Raw genomic sequence first — 22306 nt, 5'->3', positions numbered from 1 at the left:
CGTTTTTTTAATATTGTATTTAATTATAGAGTAATTTCCACATATTAATATATTTTTCAAATTGGGCTCTGTACCGCCATTCTTTATTATATTACGAATACGTGTGCCAAATATCTCGAAAAAATATTCAAAATTACAGCCGCAATCTTAGAACGCGTTTTCGCCACCTGTTGATCGCTACTGTTTCCACTTAATGAAATCGATTAATCTCTGGAATATAAATAAATGTACCAGTTTTCATCTTTTTAAATAGTTTTTTTAATCTTTTTTTTTAATTCGAAGAACGAAAAATTTTCAAATCGATTATTCTAGAAAACGGTGTATTCTATCGACTTAAAGTAAGAGTATCTTTTAGTACCAGAATACCTCACAATTCAATAATTCAAAGTCAAAAATGCTTAAAACTTAAAGACAAAAAAGTTAGGCGATAAAATAACCGTTGCCATACCCAAAACGGGCGCCTATGACCGGTACTAGAAATTCGCAATGGATGGAATCGATTTATTTCCGGAAAGTAAATTAGCATACCAATTTTCGTTTTTCTAAATAGAAGCGTTCTGGAGGTACGAGTATTTAAGAAAAACTAATTACATGACCCCATCTTCAAAGAGCTTTAGCTCCCTTAGGAAGCATTTTCGGACTAGGTGAACTGGGTTAAATTGTCTTAAAAATATCTGAGGAATCTCCTGTCTTCGTTTGTCGGTAGAGTTTCTGGACACCCTGTATATGAGAATGGACAGCAAAGTTAGAATTTATAAAACTTGCATCAGACCTGTTATGACCTATGGCATCGTTTCCCAACCAGTAGGTCGCGACCCATTAGTGGGTCGCCTCGTGGCTCTTACAGCAGCTGAGTAACGTACAGACCGGTTTTCTCCCAGGCGCAAGTCCGACCGGTTTTCTCCCACTCGCTCTCTTACTCGGACCCAAACACTCGGTTCTTGTTCTCAATCAGGTTCTGGTAGTCTGGTATTTGCCCGAGTAATAACATACGACAGTGGCTTAACACTCTTTCTAGCGTTGGTTTTGTTTAAAAGTAGTGCAGTTTTCACTAGTTTTTATACTATTTAACGATGGAAAACTGCCTGAAAAGTGGGTCTTGTGTTAAGAGAAAACTGCAATCTACTGGCGAAGGTGATCCCATATAGCACACAAAGTCCAATGTACGTCCATATAACGTACATTTAAAATCCAAACGTCCATGGACCAAAACTGGACGTACTATGTACGTACATTACGGGACGTCCATTGGACGTTTGATTTCAACGTACATTGGACATCCATTTGTGGTCCATGGATATTTTACACAAAACGCGACTATTATATTAAGTCCCAATACAAACTAAATGAGAATCTTCTTGACAACGTTGTCGCTCTTCGCGCTGTCGGTCGTGAAAGGTAGTATTAGGCAGGTACCTACTTTTAGGGGATTATCGCTGTTAATTGTTGTGGAATACTGAAGGATGGTTTATTTATGATAATTCACAGAATGGCAAACGCGCTTGTAATATACAACAACGGTACTGACTCTAAAAATAGTTTGGAACAGAAACAGAACAGAGATTAAACCTCTTTTAATGTGCATGCTTCCTAGGGCGTCATTATCTGAATCTCGTTTTTATGAAAATACATCCTATGATATATTTGTGTTTTCTGTTTATAGTGCAAATGCAGTCGTGCATTAATGAAGTTCCTAGTTCCTATAATAAAGTATATATTATAATGAAGTTATAGTAAAGAGAAATAAAAAGGTCTTTTGTGTAATATTTTTAAGTATAAGTTTAGTATTATAAGGAAATATTTCCTATAAAGGCTTTTTGCTATGTATTCAGAAAATTATGGATATTAGATTTCTTTCTGAAAAGTGCCCTACAAATGTCCATAAGACGTACATTGAATGTACATAAGGTGTACACTGAAAGCTTCAATACAACGTACAATGTACGTTTGTAGCGGACGTTCTATGGACGTCCAATTTTGTGAACTCTGGACATTCGTTGGACGTCCATCGGATGTCCATTGTACCTTAGCGGGACGTCCATTGGACGTTCCAATGTACACAGATGTACGTCCATTGGATGTCCATAAAACGTACTTGTGCTATCTGGGATCTCATTCGTCCATCTTCTAGCAATGAGCTAAACTACCTCCGGTATTTACATATGTTAAGAAAGGGAAGAGAATGTTACGAAAATATTGTCCTGAATATCTTCAATACGGTTTCACGTTCATAGGTACGGAAGAACAACCTATACCACAATAAATACCTTTGTTTCGAAACCTTAGCTAAACCTTTCGAAAGTATGAAGCCTTCAAAACTTCATTTCAACCACATTTCAACTAAACATCTTCTTTTTATGGTGCCTTCTCACTTACTGAAGGTTGGCTATAACTACAGCAAATTGCTCTCTATCTTGAGCGGTTCTTAGTATCGAATGTGTGCCCATGTCTGTCCAATCTCTTACGTTCTTCAACCAGGAGCATTTTCTTCTTCCTGGACCTCTTCTTCCTTCCACTTTCCCTTCCATTATGAGTCGTAAAAAGTTGTAAAAAGTAAACGTCTAGAAACCTTCAATAAACCTTTGATGTTTTTTCAAAGAACTGATTTCGACTCGGTCGAATATGGAGAATGTGGCCTTGGGACAAGGTAATAAATAAAATTACCATGGCCTCTTACCAGCTATCTTTGCTAATAGCAAAAAATAGCGCTCCGCACACAGCAGGGGCTGCGTGCAGGAGCAGCGCTCATTTTGCCTGGGGCGAAAATAATTTCGTCACTTCTGTTTGAGGAAAAACCAGACCAACAGAATATGTAACATGCCCATATCTAATACTACAGTGACACGTCGAATCAAGGAAATGTCTGTTAACGTAATGGAGAGTTTAATATCTGATATGAAAGAAAATGACTTTTATTCTTTACAATTAGACGAAAGTAGAGATATTGCTGACAAAGCTAATTTATTATGCTTCGTAAGGTTTAGTTTCAATGGATCAGTTGAAGAAGAAATGTTATTTTGCCATACACTAAACACCACTACAACTGGCCAAGGCATTTTCGATTCCTTGGATAGTTGTATTAGCAAAAATGGAACTAATTGGTCCAAATGTGTCCGGCTTACAACCGATGGAGGTGAGGGATCGGTCGTGAATATGAAAAACATCAGAAGGTGGGTCGCCAGACATAAAAGGTTGGGAACCGCTGACCTATGGCATTGAATCAAGAGAAGACACCAATCAAAACTAAAAGCATGCTATGAACAGCCGAAATGAAGACACTAAGAGCAATCGCAGGGAAGACAAGAAGAGATAGAATACGAAACAACATCAGGGAACAATGTGGCGTGCAAGATGTAGTCAGATGGGGCAGGCAAAGACGAAGAGAATGGTTCTGTCATGTAAAAAGGATGGAGGAGCACAGACTACCAAGAATTGCTCTAGAAGGAAAACCAGTAGGCAAGCGTCCACCGGGGAGACCACCAAAAAGATGGAGAGATAGCTGGCAGTTTACCTCTCAAGATATACTTCAACGTCGGAATTAACAGATCGACAGATCTACAACAAGTATAAGAAGAAGAAGAAGATTTGAAAAATATAGATAATCAACATAAATACGAACCTCTCAAAAAACTCGTGGGGAACGTATTTGATCTAAAAGAAAACCTACAAGGAAGTGTAAAAATTCTAGTGTAATTGGTATATGTATTTTATTAAGAATGTAAACATGCAAAAGGTTACATACTTTTTAAAAACGTTTTCGTTCCTATCAGACCATCATCATTGGTACCCAAAAGTGATTGATTTCACTTTAACCCGTAATGACAGTTATGACGCGTAAAATAAATTGTATTAATAGCTGAAGCTAACAGTTGTGTTGTCTATTTTTAAAATCACTACAATAAAGATGGTTTTTATCGGAAAACAGAGAATTATTGCTTTAATGATCAGTGGCTACAGCGATAGAAAAAGATCTCATAGTGAAGTAACCAACTTGTTCAAAAATACTTTTTCAAACTTTTCTTTTCCTTTCATAACCATAAGGCATCGGTACAAAAAATAGTAGGGGAAGGTGGGGGAATACCGTGCCCTTAAGCGGAAAAGGTGATTACGAGCGACTAAAACTGATTTTGAAAATAAAATTTGCATTGGCCTGTTGGCTATGGTATTGGCCAAAAATTGTCTATGCTCAATTTCGTTCTATTCAAACAGTTTAATAATAATGTAGCGTGATTAGTGTAATTACTTCTAATTACAATAAAACTAGCGGTTCGTAATTTATATACGACTTTATTTATATAAGTTACAGACGAATTTATCTTATACACTAAACTTATTCACAAAATATGCCCGTATTTATACCCAGTTGTTATTCTGGAACAATCGACTCCCATCTCGAGCTATCGGCTTGTTCCGCCTACGTGACGTACCTTCCAGAATTCTCCGGCGAGGCCTAGCACATCCGATTACGTCATTCTCGAGGTGTTTACTGTTATACGGGGATCGGCCAAGATTTCTCTTCCGCTACAATAATAATATTTTTTCTACACTAGTGCATTTGCGCGATATTCCCCACCCCGTGGGGTAATTTCGCGCACAGAGAGGGGTAATATCGCGCGTTAAAAATTTATGATAGATTCTATGATATGTATGTAAATACGTATTAAAAAAACACAAAATATTTGCAAACTGTTTAAAAAAAAATTTTAAATAAACAAAAAACTTAAATTTTTAAATAAAACTGCGCAACAAACTTATTGTCTAATTTGATAAGCAATTATTAGTAATATAAAAAAAAATAAATTAATAACATAAGCTAAAAAAGGCCCAAATAAAAGCCATTAATCAACAAAACCTATGTAAAGTAAAAAAATATAAAAAATAAAGTATTATAAATATTTTACCACATAACTCAACACGAGTAAAAACCGCGCGGTATTACCCCTCACGTATATTTTCCAAACAATAATAAATATAAAAAAAGTGGGGTAATTAATGTAAGATAAATTATGGTTAAACAAAGGCTAAAACACCATAGATTTACACAAACTCAAAAGTAACTAAATAAGTTAAACACTTTGGCTTACTTTGCTTATTTTGTCATAGCAAAATATTATAACGGCCACGTTGCAAACAGATAAATGCATATTAGCGCCACGGGTGTGAACTTTACAGAATCTGCAATTTCTGACAATATTTGGTTGGTTGACCGCTAGAGATCAGCACTAGCCGAAATTTTATAATAATTCTCAGAAAGCGAAAAACATGGTGCGCGGTATTCCCCCGTGCGCGGTATTCCCCCGTGCGCGGTATTCCCCCACCTTCCCCTAAAACATTTTTAGGAAACTGATGGCATTCGAACAAGTATACCAAAAACTAGTCTACAAAATGCAGTTATTAGACCATGGCATTTAGAACAAAAAACACCGGAATAAATCAAAAATCAAAATCGTAAAGAATAAACAGTTAGTTTTTAAAAACAAACGGTATTTTATTTAGCGTATGGCTCTATCACAGTTTTTGTATAAAATTAAAGATCACAATACATTAAAAAATAATAATAATTCTTGGTAGAAGTAGAAATCAAGGCTGCATTTTCTATGTCTGTACGTACGTAAGTTGCTACACCGTAGGCTCTGTCGTAGGTAGCACCCAGTAGATCATAGCCGGGGATTTTTCCTCTTGAATTCAATTAAATTCGTTTTCTGTATGCGTTTCTTGTAATGCGACCAAATCAATATCGTTATCTTTTAATAGTTTGTGTAGAATTTGACATTTGGCTCTACTTATATACCTTCTATATTTAATTGGCAAACTCTTACATTGGGTCCAATTTCTTTTGTAAATTCTTTTTTGGAAACTCCATTTAATAACTGTGTCATATTTAATAATTATTCTAAAATAACTGTGATATCTGCCAGGAGATCTTTAGGAAAGATTGTCTGGCGCCTCTTGTGCTAGCTCTTTAGTTTACCCAGGGTGCGCGTGCAGTATTACCTGCGGACGTGAATTAGCATTACACCCCCTTTGAATGTATAAAAATATGTAAAATAATAAAATAAAATAAAACAAACGGTCTTCGCCCTAGATACCAGATATTTATTTATTTAGCGTATGGCTTAAGTATATCACAGAATATATTTAGATTTATGCATTATACAATGCATCACAAACAGATGTCCAATTTTTTATATCAATATTCGATTGACCCTTTGGTTGCCATTACAAAGTCTATAGGGTCGCCTGTGTATGCTCTGCGTGGGCAGTCCTGAACAATGTGACTTATCGTCTGTCTTGCAGCGCCGCAGTCACAAGAAGGCGAGGGGAGTTTACCCCATATGTGGAGGGAGTCGGCGCATCTTCCACAGTTTGTTCGAATTCGATTAAGGGCTGCCCAAATCTTACGGGGACGTTCAAATTCGCCAGGTTTCCCTATGATGTCCGGTAGACTATGGTAATGCGGATCTGTCCTACTTTCCCAATCTTCTCTCCATCGGGTATTTAAGTCAAAGTTGGATTGCTGCAGCGCTTGAGCAGATTGTAGAGGGGGTAACCTGGATCGGAGACAGTTTCCAAGAATATCGGGGATGTCGTTGTGGACTAGAAGCTGGCGACTGTCCATTATTTTGTTATATTCTTTAACCAATGCATGTTCGCGGCGTAGGTTGGGTGGTGCTATATTACTAAGGGTAGGTAGCCACATTGTAGGGGTGGGCTTAATTGTGCCTGTTATCATACGCATAGTACGGTTTAGTTGGGTGTCGACCAGGTGGGTATGCCTGCTATTTAGCCACACTGGAGCACAGTATTCTGCCACCGGATATATCAGGCCAAGAGCAGAGGATCTTAATGTTGATGCTGTGGACCCCCATGTAGTGCCGCAGAGTTTCTGTATTATATTGTTGCGTGTTTTCAATTTTGCTGCTGTTTTCGTCAGGTGTTCTCTGAATGTGAGCGTTCTGTCTAGAGTAACCCCAAGGTATTTCGGGTATTTATTGTGTTTTAACAGCTTGTATTGTTATTAAAATACACTCGCAATTCTCTGTTTGCCAACTTGTTGTTTAGATGAAAAGCTGATACTTCAGTTTTTGTAGTACTTGGCTGTAGTCTCCATTTCTTAAGGTATTCGCTGAGGATGGATAAGTCATTCGTGAGAGTGATTTCTGTAGTTTCTAAAGATTGGTGGCTTGTTGCAAGGGTCCAGTCGTCAGCATATCCAAACTTCCGAGATTCGGTTTCAGGCATGTCAGCAATATAGAGGCTGAAAAGTAAAGGGGCAAGGACAGAACCCTGTGGAAGACCATTGTTAAGTTTCATCTGTCTACTCGTCTCCTTTCCCATTATAACCTGGAAGGCTCTGTTGGTCAGCATGTTGTCAATGAGGTTAATTATCTTTCTGCAGGGGATAATGCGGGCCAGTTTATATATTAATCCCTGTCTCCAAACAGTATCATATGCTGCTGTTAGATCTATAAATACTGTTGCTGTCTTTTGTTTCTTTTGAAAACTAGCTTCTATAAAAGTTGTTAATGACAGCACTTGGTCCGTACAGCTTCGATGCGGGCGGAAGCCAGCTTGTTCAATGGGGACATTTTCTAGTATCCTGTGACTAATTCTGTTGAGGAGAAGCTTTTCTAATAGTTTATATACCATGCTGAGTAGAGCTATGGGGCGGTAGTTTTCTGGCTTATCGTTTGATTTGCCCGGTTTCGGAATTGCAATTATCTTTGTTCGCTTAAGTGAGAAAGGAATGTTACCTGACTGAAGTATATCATTAAAGAACATTGCAAGCCACTGTTTCGTGTATGCACCACTGTGTATCAAGAATTCTGGATGGATACCATCAAAGCCAGGTGCTTTACCTGATTTCATTTCTTTCAGCGCATGTGTGATTTCAGAAATAAGTATTCTTGCTGAATATTCGGAGTTCGTTCTGTTCATTTGTTTTAATGCCCTTAAGTCTCTTTTCACGTTGGTAGTATGTGGTCGATCTCGTGGAGCTCTGGATAGAGATACTATATGGGAGGCAACCTTGTTAGGAGACATTTTAGACTCTCTGAATTCCAGCTGGTTAGCTCCTCCAATTTTCCGCAACAAGCACCATGCCTGCCGGCTTGATTTTTTGAAGTCAAGGTTTTCGACAGTCTTTATCCATTTTTGGCGTCTAGCTGTATCGATGTTGTGTAAAAGCTCATCGGCTATTTCTCGGTCACCACTTTCGAGAAACTTCGTGTATAAGTCTTCACATGTTTCAGTCCATCCAGGCACATATTCTTTGCGATACCCCCTAGGGATGGTTTTCTTGGCAGTGCTTATTACTGCGCCCACAAACCTCTCATAATGTTTGCTGGTTGGAGGGACCCAGCTCAAGGTCCGGTCTAGTTGTTCAGAGAACTTCTTCCAGTTTGCTTTTCTAAGATTCCACCTGGGTCGAGGATATGATCTAATTATTGGAATTGATATTCCGATGGTGATAAGCACCGGACGATGTTGAGTATGTGGGAAGTCTGCAAGGTACCAGATAAATAGATATCTACGAGATAATAAATACCCTAGTGACATAAATAAATTATTTAAAAATTAAAAAATAACTTGTTATTTGAAGACTGGGGAAGGTGGAAAAAGCATATGTATAACATGGGAGTAAAGTGCCTTTTCCTCCCTTGAATGATTACTGCCCCCCGCTACGGGTCGGGCAGTAAACTTCATTCTCGGGAGGAAAAGTAGCACTTTCCTCCCTTGTTATACAAATAGTTTTTGTTCATTGGCTAATATGAAACGATATTGACCGTAGTTCTACTGGGAAATATTGAGGAATGCTTAAAAACTTACATGGTAAAAAAATCGAAACAAAAGAAACAAAATAAAAATAAAATTTATAGGTACCATTTTTATTCAGTTGCAATGCGAAGGCAAAACAATCATATTTTTCACTTAGAATACGGAGCGCAGTCCAGCACTATATAAAAGAAACAAATTTGGATTAAAAGTTAATAGTGTTCAGAATGGTAAAAATATGTAATTTTAATCTAACTTAAGAAGTATAATGTGTTCAGTTAATACCTAATCTTTTCAGGATCGCGTCCCTCTCTGCTTTGACATTTTCTAGTTCTCGTTGGACACATACACATTTGGATTGGACTTTTCGTAAGTCATAATTTGTAGTTTGTTCTCTCTGTAACCGCATTAACTGGTTCTCTAGTTCTTCAGTTCTGGCAGCCTTCTTTTTGCATTCATCGAGTTGGGCTTCAAGTTCGTGTATTCTTTCCATTTTCTTTTGCATTTGGTCTCTTTCTGCTAAAGCGTTGTCCAATAATGATTGATTGTTAAAAATTTCGAACTCTTCTGGTACGGTTTTAGAACATTGGGCTAGTCTTCTTTCCAAAATTTTTATTTTCGTTTTTAAACTGATGCAAGAGTCGCAATCATCCTTGTTCTATAAAAACAGAAATAAAATAATTAACAATCTTGCATGGGTAATTGATTGATTCCACAGTGAAAAATTGAACCGATATTATATAGTCTGGGAGGTAGTGTCAAATTTTTACGGTAATTTTGGCACGGATTCTATGAATTTTTTTGGTGGTTAGTACTTAATGGATAACAAAAATTTTTGTCAGCTTTCAAAAAAGAATAATTATGAAAGTAGATGGAAAAAACTATTTATTTACTGTCACTCACTGCCAAATCTTAAAATTTGTCAGATAACCTATTCTGTCCAACCTCAAAAATGGCTCCACATGCTAGAAAATAACTAAAAGCAAGAATTGTAACGAAATTAGAAGATGGTTGGTCACTATCTGCCGTACCGAACCATTTTAACGTAAGCAGAACAACAGTTTTTAATATTAATAAAAGATGAAGAGGACAAGAAACTCTCGAGAGAAAGCAAAGTTCTGGAAGACTAAAAATATCTACCGCCCATTAAGATCGTATGCTTTTGGATAGATTAGAAGAGAATCCTTTTGAAGATGCAAAAACTGCAAATGCAGGAATTCAAAATAATATCAAAATTTAGACCTTAATAATTATTACAGTTTATTAATTAACATATCGTCCCTTAGCTTACAACATCGCTCAAGTCGAAAACTAACGGTTTCCAGATTTTAATACCATTGGACAGATCTGCTCATTGCGCATCTAACCATTTGTCACATGATTTAGATTTCAGTCAATCAGATGCCGTAATTCAAAAAGTAGTGACCAAGAAAAGCCTAGTATCCAAGAAGTTTTTATAGAATTAAGGGGTAAGCTATATAATAAAGTAATGTTTATTCATTAACCAGAAATGATACCTTATTAGCTACTTTTGCCGATGATACGGGAATCTTAGCAATGGATGTCGACCCTAATGTAGCATCACAAAAAATTCAAAATCATTTAGACCAATTACAAAACTGGCTCAAGCGATGGAAAATAAATATTAATGCCAGCAAATCAGTACAAATTACTTTTACAACCAGAAAATCTACATGTCCTCAAGTTTCTATAAATAATACTCCGATTTCCATCAAGCCAGTTGTCAAATACTTGGGATTGCATCTGCATGAAAAACTCATATGGAAAACGCACATTAAAATTAAACGTAAACAATTAAATCTTAAACTAAAAAATATGAACTGGCTATTTAACAAGAAGTCTCAGTTATCTCTTGAAAATAAACTGCTTCTGTACAAAGCTATACTTATACCAGTTTGGTCTTAAGGAATAGAACTATGGGGCTGCAGTAAACCTTCAAATACGAAGATACTCCAAACATTCCAATCGAAAATTCTCCGTATGATAAGTAAAGCTCCATGGTATGTATCCAACCAGACACTCCACAATGATCTGGACATCCCACTAATCAAGGACTTAATAAAAAATCGTTCAATAAAATATCAAAATCGCACCACTGACCACACCAACGACTTGATAAATAATTTATTCACCCAACCACTTGCTGAAAGAAGACTAAAGAGAATATGGCCAGACGACCTACCACAATAAAGAATAATACTTAGAGAACCGTCACTGGATGGTACCTAATTCACGTTAATTTACTTTCAGACTATTTACTTATTACTTTGTGTTTAGAGTAGATTGTAAAAATGCAGTATATCAAAAAAAATTCATTTACGCGTATTAATATAAAAAGAAATGATAATAAAATAACTTAAGAGGTGTTTACTTTACTAACGGTGTTTTTTTTAACTTAGGCGGTGTTCCAAAAAGTAGTTTTTTCGTCTCCTGTAAAGTTGGTAAATAGTTATTTATGAAACAGTTCGTGAAGTATGCTTTTTGCGAACGCACGCGATTTTTAGAGCACGAGCGACAACGGATCGAGTGCTATACATCGCGTAAGTTCGCAAAAAGTACTTCACGCACAGTTTCATACAATATTTTATCTACGATAAACAAATAAAAAAAAACTGTAACTCTTCGTCATTGGAATTCATTTCTATTTTACAATTTTTAGAACTTTGACATTTAAAAATCCTAACTACTTTCAAACCACAAAACTGTCAAAAATTTTGTTGTATGTCATTGCTCATATTGTCATCACCATGACAACGCCAAAGTTAAGGATATTTGATTATATGAAAGTGTGCCAAAAAACCCATTGAAAGTGTGCGAAAAAGTAAATCCCATTTAAAATACATTGTTACTTATTCACGCACACTTTAAACCCTTCACGCACTGCTATCTCTAATGACAGTTTTGACAAACTAAAAACTTATACATAATATGACATAGAGTAGATAAAATGACTTATGCGGTGTTGTTAGCTAAGGGACGATATATCAGTTGTTTGTTTGTTTATTTTGTTATTTGTCTGTCATAATAATATATAATATAGTGTCAGACCAATCAAATACACTGCTCAAAATGATCAAATGTTACTAAGGGCCGGTTGTTCGAACGCTAATCAAAAATGATCATTATCAAATATTTAATTACTGTCACAACTGTCAATGTCAACTTTGAAAGGGTTGCTGAAAACATAATTATTGATTACAATTATGAAATTAGTTAATCAATTATGTTAATAATTGTTATGTTAATTGATTAACTTATCTCATAATTATAATCAATTATGTTTTCAGCAACCCAACCAAAGTTGACACTGATGAGAGACCAATAAGTCTCGAAACCGGTAGAGGTCTTGCTGCATTCTCTGATTGGACTAGAATATGATGCGGTTGTATTTTCGTTTTGCAACGAAATTGAAAGTGGTTATTCATTTTTGATTTACTTGTTTACTCTGATTGGAGTACGAAGAGAACCATTCTCGTTGGAACTTTACCGAGCTGAGCAGATGGGACGTGAATTGTAAATTGTAAAATTCCCTTATCTTCCTTAGTCTCAGCATCCGTTATGGCTTGCAAATTGTAGAAGCCTCGGAGGTGTAACCAGAGAAGGTTCCCATTGTTTTCAGTCTGGTGGGATGTAGAGTAACATTATGTTGTTTTATATGCCATGAGATTGAAAACTTCGTCGTTTGCCAGCAGTTGCCGCTAGGGCATCTATGCCATTTCGTTCGTTGCCATCCGTGACTGCACGCCGGGGTTTGTTTTGGTTGGATCAGAGAGAGCAGCATATGTGCCTCCTGATGAGAGACTAATAAGTCTCGAAACCGCTAGAGGTACTTGTTGCATTCTCTGATTGGACTAGAATATGATGCGGCTGTATTTTCGTTTTGCAACGAAATTGAAAATGGTTATTCATTTTTGTTATCGTTTAACTTAACATAATGAGTTTAAAGTGGTCAGACAGTGTTATGTTCAGTTATTTGTATCCTTCTGTATTCCCCAAAGCAAGTTCTTTTAGCAGAGTTTCTGAAATACGACATTCATTTCATCTTTTAATCCAATTTCGTATCCAGAAACCACGTTTTTTACGTTCTTTATCCCGTCTTAACATAATTTTCGTGAGTTGCTGAATCAGTAAACTACTAATAATATTTATACTTTTGCTTGCGTATAACTCTACACTTGGCGCCATTTTATTAAAACTAATTGCTTCAATTTTATTTGAAATGTGTGAACAAAAACTTGATCGATTTTAGTTGATCCACTAAAGTTGATCAACTAAAATTGAACCGTGAGAATGCGCCTTTAGTCACGTTGTCTTCTTATTTTTGCAGATAATTGAATGGTCTTCTTTCCACGCGTCTATCTATAGTAAGATGGGATCCTGGTCTCCTGCTTCGTCAGTCAGGGATTGTATTTCTGTCTGAAGTCCTAGATTCTTTGTCACTACTATGTCTAGGTGGGTGCGCAGATGGTCTGAGAAGTGCGTTGGTTATACTGGCTCGATTAATGTTGTTCTGTCTCTATTTTCGAGCTGACTAATCTTCCTTTTCCAATAATTAGATGGTTGGTTCATCTGTTTTAAAGAACGCGTTCAGGTCTTCATCTAATTCTAATAGATCTCTTGGTCTGACATATGCTGACGTAATCATTATTGTGATTTAAGTGTTATGTTTATATGGGATTGAGCCACGACTATTATTGGTGTGACGAAATAGTTATTTATGAAACAGTTCGTGCAGAGCGAGTGCTATATACATCGCGTAAGTTCGCAAAAAGTACTTCACGCACAGTTTCATACAATATTTTATCTACGATAAACAAATAAAAAAACTGTAACTCTTCGTCACTGGAAATTCATTTCTATTCTACAATTTTTAGAACTTTGACATTTAGAAACCCTAACTACTTTCAAACCACAAAACTGTCAAAAATTTTGTTGTGAGTCCTTGCTCATATTGTCATCACCATGACAACGCGAAAGTTAAGGATATTTGATTATATGAAAGTGTGCCAAAAAACCCATTGAAAGTGTGCGAAAAAGTAAATCCCATTTAAAATACATTGTTACTTCACACACACTTTAAACCCTTCACGCACTGCTATCTATAATGACAGTTTTCACAAACTAAAAACTTATACACAATATGACATAGAGTAGATAAATTACATTTTTAATTAGCTAATGTTTGACGTTTCAATGACCACTTCGGAAATTATTCTCAAAAAAGGTTATTCTAAAAATTCTGGGAAGATTTTAGAATGTCTTCCTAGAATTTTTCTAAGAGAAAAAATGTCTAGCTACCAGCAGGTAAACACCGTGACCACCTGTTCATTCTCAAAATGGTTCTTGACATCCAACAAGTACAGCAAAAAAGATGTACAGATAAAGTATGTACAAGTACAGATAAAAAATGTTTAAAATTTTAAAACCAAATACGAAATACATAAACTTACGTGCATAGAAATCGGCCCACTTAAAAATTTGGTCATTTTTGATGTCTCACATTTCCTAAACTTGTTGGCCGATTTAAGTGATTTTTTGAACTTGTTATAGCCTGATTTTTTAAAAATACCACTGGAATAATATTGTTGCTAAACAGGTAAATTTTCATTATATACCGGGTGTACTAATCAAACTGTGCTTTTTTCTCAAAGTTCGCATCACCTTGTGGAATATTCTAACATTTATAAAATACTGAAATTAAAATCCAACTATAGCCTCAGGTTTTCTTAACACTATGTTTTTTTATTCATTCGTTTATGTTGGGTAATAAAAAGTTAGGTACTTTAACAACTAGACATGTTCTTCATCAATACACGGTGTTTTTAAACAAGTGCGACAAACTTTAAGGGGTAATTCTGCATGAAAAAATAATGACAGTGGGCTTTATAAACGTATGTTCGCAAATGTTTCGTTTTCGAGATACGGGATGTTGAATTTTTTCTTACAAACTGACGATTTATTTATTGCTTTAAAACCAGTTGAGATATGCAAATGAAATTTGGTAGGTTGTAAGAGATAGTTATTGCGGATTTTTTGATATAAAATTATGAATTTTATATTCACCATTAGCGTGCATATGGGTAATATGATCGGTCATATTACACGTATGCGCGCTAATAGTGAATATTAAATTCTTAGTTGTATGTCAAAAAATTTGCAATAACTACGTCTTAAAACCCACCAAATTTCATTGGCATATCTCTACCGGTTTTAAAGCAATAAAATAAATAAATCGTCAGTTTGTAAGAAAAAATTCAACATCCCGTAGCTCGGAAACGAAACATTTGCGGACATACGTTTATAAAGCCAACTGTCATTATTTTTTCATGCAGAATTATCCCTTAAAGTTTGTCGCACTTATTTAGAAACACCGTGTATTGATGAAGAACATGTGTAGTTGTTAAAGTACCTAACTTTTTTATTATCCAACATAAACGAATGAATCAGAAAACAGAATGTTAAGAAAACCTGAGGCTATAGTTGGGTTTTAATTTCAGTATTTTATAAATGCTAGAATATTCCAGAGGGTGATGCGAACTTTGAGAAAAAAACACAGTTTGATTGGTACACCCGGTATACAATTAAAATTTACCTGTTTAGCAACAATAGTTTACAGTGGTATTGTTAAAGAATCAGGCTATAACATGTTCAAAAATCACTTAAATCGGCCAACAGGTTTAGGAAATATGAGACATCAAAAGTGACCAAATTTTTAAGTGGGCCGATTTCTATGCACGTAAGTTTATTATGTAGTATTGATGTAATAATGAAATTCACCTCTATGGCGTGCCTTTTAAGCACTCATCGTATAAACAAAAGTACCCTCTTCATAGTGACTAATTAATCATAACCTGTCAGTTAACATTATGAGAGGTTCGTGTCTAGCTTTTATCCATGAAATATAATTTATCAAACATACAGGTAAATATAACGCATTTGTATAGGAATTAACAAGGAACAACAGTAAAAAATATATATTTTATATTGTGAATATGGATTTTGCTAAATTCAAAAATATTCGTGGTAGAAGCCATAACAATTTTATTTATCCATTTAATTTTTACTAAGGAAACTATAACACAGATGAAAAATATCATTACCTTAGTGGTATCAGCGTGTAACAAGTAAACAAACTAGACAAAAATAAGAATATGTAAAATAAAATACAAAACCCAAAATAAGGCCAACATATACTGCAGTATGAGAGCAGATACTTTGAAATTAGAATGAGAACATGTTGCTGGCTGTGACGATATAACTTTATCGTCTACAGTACGAATTAAGTAAAACGTGTTTTTGTACCGTCTCGGACGATATAAAAGTCGGAACGAAAAGCCTAGTTGATTATTATTCTTGGAGTGTTGATCGAAGAATAATAAACAACAACGAGGTATAACAGGTGAGTTATCCCGACTATTTTCCGCCGTCGTTTTGGTGTGTTGAACGAATCCGACGTTTTCCCTTTTACCTATCCTATTACGAGCGTTGATCGTATTTCCCTACATGTCTTTTCCGCTGGCGAGCTGAGCGAGCTTTTCTCTACTTATATGTCCGTTTCATATTAATAAATGTAATTATTCCTAATCCACGCGATCGTCGGTAGTATTCATTCATGTACCAGATATCGTCACATCAACCCGAACCTAATGTTCGATACGTAGGTTTAAAATATATTTTATTAACGAAATTAACGAGTAGTAATTAAGACTAATTATCTTATCATTTGTAATGTTTTGATTCTAAATAAATGTCTTAAAAAGCGAACCTTCTGTCTTCGGCTGAATTTTTGTTACCTGGAGCAACAAAGGCAACGATCACGTTACATGGCTAAATGGACAAAGTTCCCAAAGGCCATAAAAGAAAAAAAAAAGAATAAGAAGAACATTACATTAAAAAAATTATAATAGTATCATGGGCATATCAAATAAATTATTATTAAGAAAATTAGTAGAAATGATAGAATACCATATCATCTAACTCTGATACTCCAGCTCCAGAAGCCTTACTATCTCGAAGTCTCGGTTTTCCTTGACGTTTTGACTCCAGTTTTTCTCTTCTAAGTATTTCATTTTCTTCCTCTGCTGCTTTAAGTTTTAAACAGTTCTGCCTTAACATTTCTAATTGGTTGTTAATCATGCTAGCTTCTATTTCAGGACTAGCTTCAGAAAGATGTTTCTCCAAATCTTCTGTATCTTTATTAGAATCTATTGGTTCCTAGAAAAAATAAAGAGAATATTTTCTAGAAAAAGTCGGCTTAAATTTGTATTAAATCGTCATTTTGTATCTAGTATTAAACAAATGTTATACTGTTATCAATAAACGGTGTATTTTAGGGATGGCGGTTTTTGAGAAAACACCGGTTTTCTGTTAAACCGGTTTTATTTACTTACGGTTTAACCTGCCGATTATAACCGATCAAAAAACCGGTTATTCCAAAAACCGGTTTACGGTTATTTTAAACAATATTCAACACCCAATTGGTAACGTTACATTTACATTGCACTTTAGTTTGTCATACTCCACATGTCCATTTTCAATATAAAATCTCTAACAGTTTTCGATATTTTGGAAAAAATCTATTTTCACTTGCTAACTTCAAAGGGCTGTAAATTTTTTTGGTTCAATCGATCTATTTTTGGTCCCAAAATATATGATTTAATTACCTACCTTTATAATAAACTAACTCAATGAAAATTTCGGATCCAAATCATATCAAATAATTGCAAAATACAAAAGGTACCTAGTGAAATTAGGTACCTATATGAGTATAATAATTATAAAAACAAAAATGTAACATTAAAAATAATACTTAAAACTTATAAAAACAAATAACGAATCATTGTTAAAATGCTGAATTGGATGTATTATTGTCGTAAATGTTTTTGAAACGTTGTATTTCTGAAAAACAATAATTCCTTTTTACGCAACATACACAGAACTCTTCAATTTTTTCCATTTTTTAAAGTGATTTCACAGGAATGATTTTTTTCTTCTGGATTTATTAATGATAAAATAATAAGCTTATTCTCGTTTGTGTCGGTATAGCCTCTCTATACAATTACATATAATACAACTATGCAGACTGCACAGATGATTGATACTAATATCTGTTTTTGCTAGGATTCCCCAATTCAATAAACAAGAGGTGCTAATTCTCAAGTTCATCAAAATAGCCAATTCAGCTTATCACATTTCTTAAACATATTATTTTAGTGAGTTATAACGAATATAACATTAAATAAATCATTAGTTGATGAATTTAAGCAAACAATATTTCTTTTCGAATTTTTTTTCATAGATAACTTTTTTCACCGGTTATTACTTTAAAAAGAAAAAACCGGTTAAAACCGGGACAAAAACACAACCGATAAAACCGGTTATCGCGAAGTAAAAGACCGGTTTTAGGTAAAAACCGGTAGGTTTTTTCCATCCCTAGTGTATTTTAACAACTGAATAACCAGTTTAAAATTGAATTGATTTGCCATTTAAAAATATCCAAAAAATAGCATTTTTGTTGATTAATAAATATTTAGTTAAAACATTTTAATGATGCCTTAGAATTCCTAAAAACCCTAACACAACATGGTATAGACTAGACCATAACACTGTGGTCCTTATTAAAAACCTTTATTGGAATCAAATGACGTCGATCAAAATAGACAATCGTATGACAGCAGAAATATAAATAAAAAGAGAAATTCGTCAGGGCTGTGTACGTTCTCCATTATTATTTAATATCTTCTTCTTTAAGTGCCATCTCCGCGGCGGAGGTCGGCAATCATCATAGCTATTCGTATTTTAGAGACGGCTGCTCTAAAAATTTCATTTGATGTGTACATCCGTACCACTCTCTCAGGTTGCGCAGCCACGATATTCTGCGTCTCCCTATGCTTCTCTTTTCTTGAATCTTTCCCTGCATAATCAATTGGAGCAAGCTGTATCCCTCTCCACGTGTAGTATGTCCGAGATATTCCAATTTTCTTGTTTTGATGGTATTTAGGATTTCCATTTCTTTATTCATCTTTCTCAGAACCTCTTTGTTTGTGACGTGTTTTTCAAACTGTCTGACTTTGTCTGTCCACGATATTTTCAGAGTTCTTCTGTACACCCACAGCTCGAATGATTCTAGTTTTTTCATTGATGCAGCATTCAAGGTCCAAGCTTCCATTCCGTAAAATGAAGTCGAGAAAACGTAGCACGTAGCCAACCTAACTCTTAGCTCCAACTTCAAATCTCTTGTGCAGAGCACTTTTATCATTTTGTTAAAATTTGCTCTAGCCTTACTATTCTGATTTTGATTTCCTGTAAGTAATCTCCTGTGGAGTTGATCATTGTTCCAAGATATGCATATTGGTCGACTCGTTCGATATTGTATCCGTTTATGAAGAGATTTTCGTTATTTCTTTGAGTTTTCGATATTCTCATGAACTTTGTCTTCTTGACATTCATTGTTAGCCCATATTCTTGTCCAAACTCTGCTATTCTGGTCACCAGCCTCTGAAGATCCCAATATTTTCAGCTAAGATGACAGTGCCATCCGCATATCTAATGTTGTTAATGGGAACTCCATTTACCTTTATTCCAGCTGTTTCGCCCTCAAGAGCTTTCCTCAAGATCTCTTCCGAGTAGGCATTAAAAAGAATTGGCGACAACACGCATCCCTGTCTTACTCCACGTCTGATTTCAATTTTCTCTGACAGCTGGTCGTTAACACGTACTTTTGCTCGTTGTTTATAGTATAAATTCGATATAATCCTGAGGTCATTGTAGTCCAACTTCATTGATTCCAATTGTTCATGTCGTACTTTGTCGAATGCTTCATTATAGTCAATAAAACAGGCATATATATCTTGATTGACGTCCAGGCACCTTTGTATAAGTATGTTAAGTGAAAAAAGAGCTTCACGAGTTCCCAGGCCTTTGCGAAACCTAAACTGCGTATCATTAATATCTATGTCCAGTTTATGATATATTCGGTTATGGATGACTTCTATGACATTCGACGTCAAACTAGTGGTGCAGTAGTAGCCGCATTCTCTTGCGTTTTTCTTTTTAGGGAGGCAAATAAAGATCGATATTTAATATACATATTCCTAAAACATCTTTAAAAATGCCCTCGAAAATATTGAAGAAGGAATAAAAAACAACGGAGAATACGTAAACAACGTAAGATACGCCGACGACACCGTCATTATTGGGCAATGTTGAGGGTTTGAAACGACATTTTAATGTCATAACCAGAGGGCTGAGAGAGAGAGAGAGAGAGAGAGAGAGAGAGAGAGAGAGAGAGAGAGAGAGAGAGAGAGAGAGAGAGAGAGAGAGAGAGAGAGAGAGAGAGAGAGAGGACTACCAGAGTAATGGCTGTTACATGTGCACCAAATGCCGACATTAATATTATCATCTTTAACAAACAGATGGAGTCCGTACAAAGATTCCAGTATCTTGGTGGCTGGATAACAAAAATGATTTTGATGACGAGGTCGAAATACGTGCTTGTATAAAACCTACCGGTTTTAACCTAAAACCGGTTTTTTAACTTCGCAATAACCGGTTTTACCGGTTGTTTTTTTGTCCCTGTTATAACCGGTTTTTTCTTTTTAAAGTAAAAACCGGTTATTAGGTTTTTACGGTGATTAGAATTAGGTTAGGTATTATTTTGGATCCCAATCATAATTATTACATATTGATTGATATCAACTGTATTGATATTGATGTTCTTTCGATAGTACTAATTTTGATCATATTGATATCGAGTACCGAGTCGAGTGGAGTATCTCAAACTAAAGTGCATTGTAAATGTAACATTGTATCGTATTGGATTAAAAAAACCGAAAACCGGTTTTTGGTTACCGAAAACCGGTTATAACCGCCAGGTTAAACCGTAACCAAAAAAACCGGTATAACCGAAAACCGGTGTTTTGTCAAAAACCGCCATCCCTAGAGTATGCTAGGTCCGCTTTTCAAAAAATGAAGTAAATCATAATAAACTCTACCCTATCGTTGGATATCCGATACCAATTTGTATATAAATACTCATTAATCCATATTGCTATACGAAGTGGAAACATGGTCTCTCGGAACTACAAGTATGAGTCGTATAGAAGCCTTTGAGGTGTGGGTTTTTCGAAAGATGCTGAAGATCTCTTGGACAGAGCACGTGACCAACAACGAGCTGCTGAGAAGAAAGGGGACTGAGAGAGAACTCCTAAATGTACGAGACATATTTACAGGAGAGGAAAAATACAACTTTTTACGACTAATAATGGAATTTAAAGTGGAATGAAAAGGAGGCATGGGCACACATTCGATACTAACAACAGATCAAGATACAGAGCAATTTGTTTTAAAAAAATTGAAGAAAATCTTCTATGTAAAAGGTATATTTATTTAAAACCCCAATAAAGGGTTACATTAAAAGACAGAACGTTTTCGCTCTAAAGAGAGCATCATCAGTGTTCTAAGCAAGCTCTACATGCTAAGCCACCAAAAATACATGGGTTAAAACCCTTAAAACGCCGACCAAAAGTCTTACATTGGCGTGTTATACAGTGCGGTGGAATAAGTGTTGCCCCCCCCCCTGTTAACTTGTTTATTTTAAGAATATAAGCAAAACGCTCGGACAGATCTATTTTTAAACTAATCATAGTATATCATAGCATCAACGTTTCGAACTTTACGCGATCCCTCTTCAGGTGACAGGCATAACTTTGATTTTGTTATATGGTAAAGTACATCATGTGACACTTCATTTAACAGCTTTTAAAATACTGATTTCAAAAATGTATAATACTCTAATCCTTTTTGAGATCGCAGGCCCAAAATTTCGGTCGAACTCTTTTTAAACGCATTTATTTTTTCGAATTCTGAGAAAACTAATAAGTAATGTTGAAAAATTTAAACGCAGAATGAAAGATTAGATTATTACTGAGGGCTGACAGTCCCTTAGAATAAACAAAAAGTATCTTTTGAATGATATATTTGAAATTAAAAATCACACTAAATTTTCTCTTTTTTCTACCACTGTGACTTATTAAAATAAACATTATAGGAGTTCTCAGGGACTTTGGACCATCGAGAATACTGTAATATTTCATTCTGCGTTTAAATTTTTCAAAAAGATTTATTAGTTTTTTCAGGATTCGAAAAAAATTATTGCACTTGGAAAGAATTCGACCGAAATTTTGCGCCTACGCTCTCAAACAGGATTAAAGTATTATACATTTTTAAACTCAGTATTTTAAGATCTTTTAAATGAAGTGTCACATGATGTACTTTCCCATTTAAAAAAATCAAAGTTATGGCTGTCACCTGAAGAGGGATCGCGTAAAGTTCGAAACGTTGATGCTATAGTATACTGTGGTTAGTTTAAAAATCGACCTGTCCGAGAGTTTTGCTTATATTCTTAAAATAATCAAGTTAACATGGGGGGCAACACCTATTCCACCGCACTGTATATTAAACCCCGTGTGTTATATATTATTGGGTTTAATATATAACACGCCAATGTAAG

The 22306-nt window shown here is 35.2% G+C and overlaps 1 protein-coding gene across 1 annotated transcript in view; it reads right to left on the bottom strand.

Annotated features, from left to right (window-relative positions):
• LOC114333531 (zinc finger CCCH domain-containing protein 13-like) overlaps positions 1-22306 on the bottom strand; it is a 63223-nt gene that overhangs the window by 21001 nt on the left and 19916 nt on the right. Inside the window, exons 11-12 of the mRNA XM_028283414.2 lie at positions 16762-17010; positions 9061-9433 (exon numbers count right to left, since the gene is read on the bottom strand). Of these exons, the coding sequence (XP_028139215.2) occupies positions 9061-9433; positions 16762-17010 (622 nt within the window). The remainder of the gene's footprint in view (positions 1-9060; positions 9434-16761; positions 17011-22306) is intronic.

Source organism: Diabrotica virgifera, chromosome 4 (genome assembly GCF_917563875.1).
Source record: "Diabrotica virgifera virgifera chromosome 4, PGI_DIABVI_V3a".
Classification (NCBI taxonomy): domain Eukaryota; kingdom Metazoa; phylum Arthropoda; class Insecta; order Coleoptera; family Chrysomelidae; genus Diabrotica; species Diabrotica virgifera.
This window is presented reverse-complemented; position numbering and strand designations above follow the sequence as displayed.